Consider the following 8,917-nt stretch of genomic DNA (forward strand, 5'->3'; position numbering starts at 1 on the left):
CTGGCATGTGGTGCTGGGGGATTGAACCGCGGTCCCTGATGCTTTTGCTAAGCTTGTTCTAAGTAGGTGCATTAGACCACTGAGCCATCTCTCCAGCCCCTGTTCCTGTTTCTGAACTTTCTCTGAACCAAATAGAATTATGTCAAAGTGTAATACATTTGGGCATTGCATATTTTGGTCTCGGTGCCTTTTAAAAAGCCAAGTAGTAGCTCGGCTCTTTGTTAGTTTGTATACAGTATTAGAGATTGAGCCCAGGACCTTGTACTGAGCTACATCCCCAGCTTTTTTATTTTAATATATGATCTTGCTCATTTATTAAGATATCCAGGTGAGGCTTAAATTTGTGATTTTCCAGCCTCAGCCCCATTGTGCTAGAATTAAAGGCTTGCAAAGTCACACCTGGCTTGAGTTCTTCAGCTTTATTCAGCTTTGTATATACATCTAAGTTTTCTTCTGGGAAATATATAACCATATTTTCTTAAAAACAAGTATCTGTGCCTTTATTTAGACTTAGATTGATTTTTTTTCTTTTCTAGAAAATGTTCTGTTAATGGCATTAACTGGGCATCCGACCAAAGAATGGACTTTATACTGTTGGTGGTACATGCATAATAAATTAATAATTTGAGAAAAGTTATTTTGTCTTAAGAAATTACTTAATTGCTAGAGTTAATAGGTCCCAACTTTTGTCTGACCAGGAACTACTTTTAATTCCAAGGAGAAACTAGAAGCACAATGGGTGATGACAGTGAATGGTTGAAATTGCCAGTTGATCAGAAGTGTGAACACAAGGTAAGACTTTTGGATTGTCAGTTTCAGTACCTCTAAATTATATTTTGTCAGCCTTAAAGACTCAGCAGTGGAGGCAGAAGGATCACAAGTGTGAGTTCAGCCTGGGCCATGTAGTAAGACCAAAACCAAAACCAATACAAAAAAACTGAGTATGAGAAGAATTCAAAGAAGTAAGATACATTAGTAAAATGAAAAGCAAATTGTATCTTTAAAAAGTTATAACCTGGGTAGTTTTATCTTCAACTGTAGATAGTATAATATAGCTAGCTAAGTATATAGTAATATTTATGATTTGCTGAGTATCTTTTTTCAAATTGTGTTTTTTCTCCAATTGCATACCTAGTTGCTTTTGTTGGTTTTTTTGTTTGGTTTGGTTTTGGGAATCAAACTAATAACCACTTGCTTGCCTGGCAGGTGTTGTACTGCTGAGCTATATCCCTGGCATTGCTATTTTTTTTTAATCCTTTTTTTTTTAAAAAACAGGGTCTCACCATGTAGTGCACGGTGGCCTTGAACTCACCAGGACCCTCCTGCCTTAGCTTCTTGTGCACCACCATACCTGGCAATTTCTAAATCATTTTTTAAAAATCAGCCAGTTAGTAAATTTATTTTACTTAAATCTCTCAGGTTATCTAATCCATCTTCTTTTTTAAATTTATTTTTATTTTTGTTTTTGTTTTAAGGCAGAATCTCACTGTTTAGTTGAGACTGGCCTTGAACTCACTTATGTAGTCCAGGCTGGTCTCAAATTTACAGTGATCCTCCTGCCTCAGCCTCCTGAGTGTTGGGATTACAGGTGTGCACTCCCACGCCCAGGTTATTCCATGTTCTTGACAATTCTTTTAATTGAAGTTGTTCTGAAAAATAGAAATGTAGGGGCTGGGGAGATGGCTCAGTGGAAAATATGCGCTTCCCTGGCAAGCACAAGGGCCTGAGTTCAATCCCTGGTTCCGCAAAAAAAAAAAAAAAGAAAAGAAATGTATAACTGGATATAGTGGCAACTACTCATAGTCCCAGCACTCAGAAGGCTGAAGTAGGAGGGTCACCTCAAGTTTGAGGCCAGACTGGGCTACATAGTAGGTTCAAGGCCAGCCTGAAATCCCTTTTATCCTGTATAATAATTAATATGTTAACTGGGAGTGGTGGCACATGCCTGTAATCTCAGCACTCAGGGGGCTAAAACAGAAGGATTGTTGTGGATGCATAGCATGACCCTGTCTTAAAAAAAATGTAATCTCTTCTGATAAAGCCAGACTAACAGCTGATTTATTTCTATTGTATTAGTATAGAAATTGTTGGCGTGTAGTACATTAAATTTGAAGGAGAACTTTTTTTTTAATGTTGGTTTTTTTTTTTTTTTTTTCACTGCAAGAAGCAAACAAATCTTTGGAAGAATTCCTTTTTTTAAAATGTATTTTGTTCAGGGTCTCACTATGCAGCCCAGACTTGTAGTGATCCTCCAGTTTTAGCCTCCCCAGTGCTGGGATTACAGGTATATGCCACCTCACCTGGCTCAGTGCACCTGGGTGTGGGGCCTGTGTGGCATCATGCCAGGGAGCTAATCCCAGTCCCTGCACTTGCCTAAACAGGTGCTCAGTCCGCTGAGCTATTTCACTGGCCCAAAATTCTCATTTTTGATTAGCAAATATGAGAGTTTTATTAATATTGTGTGTTTTGCTGGGGGGGGGTGTCATGTGTCTGCTATTGAGCATTTATTTTGTGCTTTTGAAATTTGAAAGAATTAAAACGTTAAACTTGGTTCAAATTGATGAGTGAATGTACAGTTTGCAGTATTAATTTATATCATAATTAAGTCAAATGTTGCAGAATGTGAAGGGCTGTAGGTACTTAAAGCATCCTATGTTAGATTAGGCAGCTTTCTTTCCTTTGAAAGAAAAGTGGTTTTTCTCTGAACATAACACCTGCTCCAAAATATATTTTATTTAAACAAATGATGTAATTATTTCTTCCACTTTTCAATCATATGTTGACTGTTCCCTTCTCTTTTGATCTAATAATGTTAGGGAAGACACCTAATTCTCTACTGGAGCCTAACAATAATTTCAAATATGTTCCACAAACTAACTTTTCACACTCACTGAAAGCATTACAGTGCCTTCCCCTCACTCTTAAAGAACACAGCAACTTTTCATTTGGTCTTCACAGTACTGTGTGACCTGGTTCTTTCTAATCCTGTGCAGTTCATTTTGTACCACATTCTCTTCTCTTTATAGGTGTGGAAACACTGTGCTAACTTCCTGCCATAGGGCCATGAAATGTACTTGTCTTTCTCCTGAAAGTTTTTTCCATTGCCTACCTTTTCTGATGAATTCCTGTATTATCTTTCACAGCTCAGAACAAGTACTAGTTTCTTATGAAAATGTTGCACTAAGACAGATAGCTTTTTATTATATGTACTTGGCCTTTTGTTTTTCGTACTGGGAATCTGAACTTGGGACCTTGCACTTGCCAGGCAGGCGCTTGTGCCCCTGCATACTTGGCCTTTATAGCACCAAACAATTTGTTAGTTTTATATTGATTTCTGTGATTGTTTGTATTTTGTTTTTGTTTTGCTGTACTGGGGATTGAACTCAGGACCCTGCACTTGCCAGGGAAGCACTTATTCTACTGAGGTATCTCCCCAGGCCCTGGGTTTTTCTTTGTGTGTTCTCTCTCTCTCTCTCTCTCTCTCTCTTTTGCAGAACTGAGGATTGAACTCAGGTCCTTATGCTTGCCAGGGAAAGTGCTTATTCTACTGAGCCATCTCCTCAGCCCCCTGTTTTGTCTTTTTGAGACACCCTTGCTATGCAGTTCAGGTTGGCCTTCAACTCACTTTACAGCCCAGGCTGGTCTCAAACTTGCAGTGATCCTCCTGCTGGGATTACAGGCATATGCCATCATGCTTGGCCTGTGTGATTGTTTAATGTTTTTCTTTACTGCTAGGATGTAAGCTCCACAAGGGCTAAGACTAATACTGTTTTTTATTTATATATTAAATACCAGTTGAATAAGGTAATAAAACTCAGAGTATCTAAAATGTACTAAAATTAATGTTTTTGATTAAAAATTGATCATTGTAGTATAACGCTGCCTAACGACTACATATAAATAACATTAAAATAAACAGCATACTTTGAGGAATGGACACTTTCACCAGGATGATTTCTCACATTTGAGTTGTCAAATTTTTAGTGCCATATTATAAAGATATAAAGTGGAAAGCATATATAATGGCCTGTTATGAATTTTATATAGCCTTTGCAAAACATTCAAGGACCAAAATAAATTGTAAACACTATGCATTACAGATAAAAAAGATGTAGAATTTTTTTAATTCTTAAGAAGTTTATTGACTGAACTTTTTTGTAAATGTACCTGCATTCCTAAAATCCATCATTCTTTCTACTCATGGGTTCCTTTGTTCAAATTACTTGGTGTAGGCTGTTCTTTACTTCCAGATTAACAGGTAATACCATTAAATTTGCTTCAAAATATTTCTTTTCTTTTAGCTGTGGAAAGCAAGGTTAAGTGGATATGAAGAGGCCCTGAAAATTTTCCAGAAAATAAAAGATGAAAAGAGCCCAGAATGGTCCAAATTTTTGGGATTGATCAAAAAATTTGTCACTGATTCTAATGCAGTGGTTCAGTTGAAAGGACTTGAAGCTGCACTTGTTTATGTTGAAAATGCCCATGTTGCAGGAAAGTAAGTATTTTTGCCCCCAGAAATTCTGGTAGAAAACTCTTTCTTGTGGCACTTAGATTAATTAATATGTATTTATAGATCTTTAGTTTTTAATATTTTTAGAATATACTCATTTTCTTTATAGCTCCTTGGTACTTAGTTTTCTTTGTCTTTACTCACAAATCATAAAATGGTCAGTGAGAAAATCTTTAATAAAACTTCTGGAAGAAACTGAGGTTGTCAATGAAGAAGTCACCAGAATCTCACTGAAGATGGTTGAGTATCACAGAAACAGGAAAAAAAATAATAATAATAAATAATGTTTTCCAGCTAAATGATCTTAGAGCCCTTTCTTCCCTGTGGTTATTGGGCATCTCATTTCTTAGAGGGAGCGCTAACTAAACAACCTACATGACTCCTTGTCTATTGATTTGAGCTATAAGTGGTAGAAGTTTCCAGTCATCCATTTTCCCATACCTCATAAACTTGGCTTTTCTGACTCTAGTATTTATGTCATACCTCCCATAGAAAAAGAGAGTTGAGACCCTTGATTTAATTTCACAAGAAAGAAGTACTTACTCTAAAGATTATATCAATAAGCGTACATAGTAATTTTACAGTTTGTGTAAACAGCATCACCATTAATGAAACCTCTTCTTTTTTAAATTTCTTTTTTTTTCTCTGATATTGGAAAGTACTTTATTAACAAATGTTGCATGTGATTCCACTCTACCTAATCCCTCTCATTCCCAGGAGTCCAGATTTTATTTAATGTAGGAGATTTAAAGCATTAAAGTTACTATAAATTTTACTAAGGAGTTGAATACAGTTGATATATAACCCTTTCCTTGTGTGAAGGAATTAGCTATTGATTTAAGATTTTTCTTAAAAAAAGTGAGCACTCTACAATCTTGGGTTTTTTTTTTTTTTTGGTTTTTTTTTTTAATTTTTATTTATGAGAGAGAGAGAGAGAGAGAGAGAGAGAGAGAGAGAGAGAGTGGTGTGTGTGTGTGTGGCCAGCTCAGCCCACCAGGGGGCGCGGCTGGCCGGCATGTGGTGCTGGGGGATTGAACCGTGGTCCCTGATGCTTTGCTAAGCTTGTTCTAAGTAGGTGCTTTAGACCACTGAGCCATCTCTCCAGCCCCAGTCTTGGTTTTTTTGTTACAACATACTTGTGTATTCATATGTATGAGACAGACACATGCATTTCAGAAACAACTAGAAGAATAGATACAAAAAGGTTGAAAGGAGTTTTCTTTCTTAGGATTTCAAGGAATTTTTGCTTTCTTTGAATTTTCTACATTTATTAACTGAAAATTGTTCAGTGTAATTTGTCAAATTTATGGATTGTATAAGGTGTTTTTTGGAGAAAAGTTTTATTTAGCTTACAGTTTGTAGAGGTTTCAGTCCATAATCAGCTGGCTCAAAGGCAGGGTGGCACATGGTAGAGAGACAATATTTCATGACAGTAGGGAGACAGCAAAAACAACCAGAGAAAGTGAGAGCAAGACAGAAGGCGGGGAGTGGGGGGGGAGTAAAGAGAGGGAGGGAGGAGAAGGGGAGAATAAATCTTTTAGTTAATATTCTCAAATACACATTTAAAAATTAGAAGCTCATTTACTTTTAAGAATTTGTCTCTTCTGGGCATTTTTCCAGAAGAATTAAAAACACCATACCAGAGCAATATATGTGGACCCATGTTTACCAGCACAGTGTGTAATAGCTAGATTTTGGAAACAACCCAAATGCCCATCAACTGAGGAATGGATAAAAAAGATGTGGTATTTTCATATAACAGATTTATTTTAGTCATGGTTAATAGAAGTTCTAGGGCCAGCCAAATAGCTCAGCAGCATGGGGCTGGGGAGATAGCTCAGTAGAATAAGTGCTTGCCTGGCAAGTGCAAAGTCTTGAGTTCAATCCCCAGTACCACAAAATAAATAAATTTAAAAAATAGCTCAGGAGATTAAAGCACCTGCAAAGCAGGTGCAGGGGCTGGGGGTTTGATCCCCAGGTCTGCCGTGCCAGGTGCATGCCTGTAATGCCAGCTCTCGGGAGGCTATAAACAGGTGGATCACTACAAGTCTTATCCAGTAGTGAGACCTTGAATACCCTGTAGACCCTTCCCTAAAAAATACAAAAAAATAAAGTAAAGTAAAATAAAGGAGTTCTGTATGTCAGATTCTTTTCCCACGCTTGGGAAATTTTCTATCTGGAATACTACTCAGCCATAAGGAAGGATAAATTTGAGACTTTTATAAGTAAGTGGGTACAACTTCAGACCGTACTCATAAATGAAATAAACCAGATGCATATATGCAAACATTGTATTTCCTCCCTAGTGTAAGAAGCTGAAAGTAAATGAAATGTAAAATGTATAATAAGTATTGCAAAATGGGAAGAAACTTCAAAAGGGAAGAGAAACTGAGATGGGAGAATGGAGAAGAAAAGAAGGAAGGGAAAAACAAATATACATACATACATATATATTAAAGATACATCATTAATTTCTTAGTTCATTCAAAAGAAAGGTTTGTGCTAATATTGTTTGGACAATTAAATGCTGATATTTTGTACTCTGAGTAATTTTAAAATAATATACAATGTATGTATAAACCATTGTTACTTTCCTATTATCTTATTTTGAAATTCTTTTTCTCTTTAAAATTAAAAAAAAAAATTGTAAAATCCTTGTACACTTTTCAGTGTCCTTTATCCAGTTCTATTAAAAGTGTGACTTTTGTGTGTGGTGATGGTCATTTATATTACAGAACCACAGGAGAAGTAGTATCAGGTGTTGTAAGTAAAGTTTTCAATCAACCTAAAGCCAAAGCCAAGGAGCTGGGCATAGAGATTTGTCTCATGTACATAGAGATTGAAAAAGGAGAGGCTGTGCAAGAAGAGCTGCTGAAAGGCCTAGACAACAAGAACCCCAAGATCATAGTGGCCTGTATAGAAACACTGAGGAAAGCCTTAAGGTAGGACTTTTTCTTTTTACTTTTGTTCTATTACCTAAAGTTTGAAAACTTGGATTAAATAGAAATGGAGACTTGTTGAACTTGAGTTGACCACAACAGGAAAGTGAGTAATATTAGCCTTTAAATGTGTTACTTTTTGTAAATTCCTTCCTATTGAAAGTCAGCAGGATAGTTTCTGACTTACTCTCAGATTGAGAATTGGCCTTTTGGTAGAAAAGCATTCCTAAGGTGTATAAGCAATTTCTTCTTGCTATCCTAAGGTATAGATTTAAGTACTTTAAAATATTAGCCAGAGTGACAATTTGTTTGCTAACACACACACACAGTTTTGTGTTCTTTTTTTTCTTCCTTAAGATAGGATTTCACTGGGGCTGGGGAGATGGCTCAGTGGAATAAGTGCTTCCCTGGCAAGCACGAAGGCCTGAGTTCAATCCCCGGTACTGCAAAAAAAAAAAAAAAAAAAAATGGTTTCATTTTAGGTGGAACATAGCAGCCTGGGTTGGATCTCCTGCGTGCTGTGGTGGGCCCTGCCCCTGGGGCATGCTGAGACAGCGATTGAGACTAGATGTGGTGCATGCGTGTAATCCCTGTGCTTGGGAGGCTGAACACAGAAGGTTCGCTATGAGTCCGATCTCCGTAGTGAGACCCTGTAGACCCTGTACTAAATACAAAAAAAAAAGATAGGGTTTCACTGTAGTTCAGGCTAGCTACTGGCCTTAACTCACTATGTAGTTCAGGCTGCTCTTAAACTCACTTCAACCTTCCTGCCTCTTCCTCCGAAGTGCTGGGACTATAGGCGCGCACCACCACACCTGGCTACACTGCTTCTTTTAGGTACCTTTTTGGTAATAAAGTAGAAGCAAATGGCTCTGTGCCATTAAACAGAAACACAGCAACAGCAAACAAAAAATAACTTATGTAAAAAATTGTTTTCATCTGTAAGATTTCTTGTTTGGCATTGAAGTTTTTCATGAGTGAGATCTCTTTCAGGAACAAGAAGCTGTATTTTACTATAGAACTCTAACTCAGACAAATCTGTAGTTTATTCTGATTCGACAGTTCTTCTAATCTGGTGTTGTTTCCAGTGTTATTCATGTTAGACACTTCAAAAAGCAGGTCTAGGGCCTGGGGAGATAGCTCAGTAGAATAAGCATTTGCCTGGCAAGCGCAGGTCCTGAATTCAATCCCCAGTCCTGAAAAAAAAAAAAAAAAAAAGAAAAAGGAAAAAAAAGCAGCTCCAGGGAAATCTTAATCAAGTGATGAGTATCCTCATTCAGCTTTCTTGTAATGTCATGCATGATTTATATCTTAGCAAAAACACTCCCTTCAGTGTCTATATGAAAATATTAATATTCTTGAATGTTGGGGCTGGTGAGATGGCTCAGTGGTCTAAAGCACCTACTCAGAACAAGCTTAGCAAAGCACAGGGACCACAGTTCAATCCCCCAGCACCACATGCCAGCCA

General features: G+C 37.2%; 1 protein-coding gene across 1 annotated transcript in view; it reads left to right on the plus strand.

Annotated features, from left to right (window-relative positions):
• Ckap5 (cytoskeleton associated protein 5) overlaps nucleotides 1-8,917 on the plus strand; it is a 124,737-nt gene that overhangs the window by 31,422 nt on the left and 84,398 nt on the right. Inside the window, exons 2-4 of the mRNA XM_023710577.1 lie at nucleotides 699-792; nucleotides 4,302-4,495; nucleotides 7,246-7,452. Of these exons, the coding sequence (XP_023566345.1) occupies nucleotides 736-792; nucleotides 4,302-4,495; nucleotides 7,246-7,452 (458 nt within the window). The 5' untranslated portion in view covers nucleotides 699-735. The remainder of the gene's footprint in view (nucleotides 1-698; nucleotides 793-4,301; nucleotides 4,496-7,245; nucleotides 7,453-8,917) is intronic.

The sequence above is a fragment of the Octodon degus genome, unplaced genomic scaffold (genome assembly GCF_000260255.1).
Source record: "Octodon degus isolate 3935 unplaced genomic scaffold, OctDeg1.0 scaffold00018, whole genome shotgun sequence".
Taxonomy (NCBI): Eukaryota; Metazoa; Chordata; class Mammalia; order Rodentia; family Octodontidae; genus Octodon; species Octodon degus.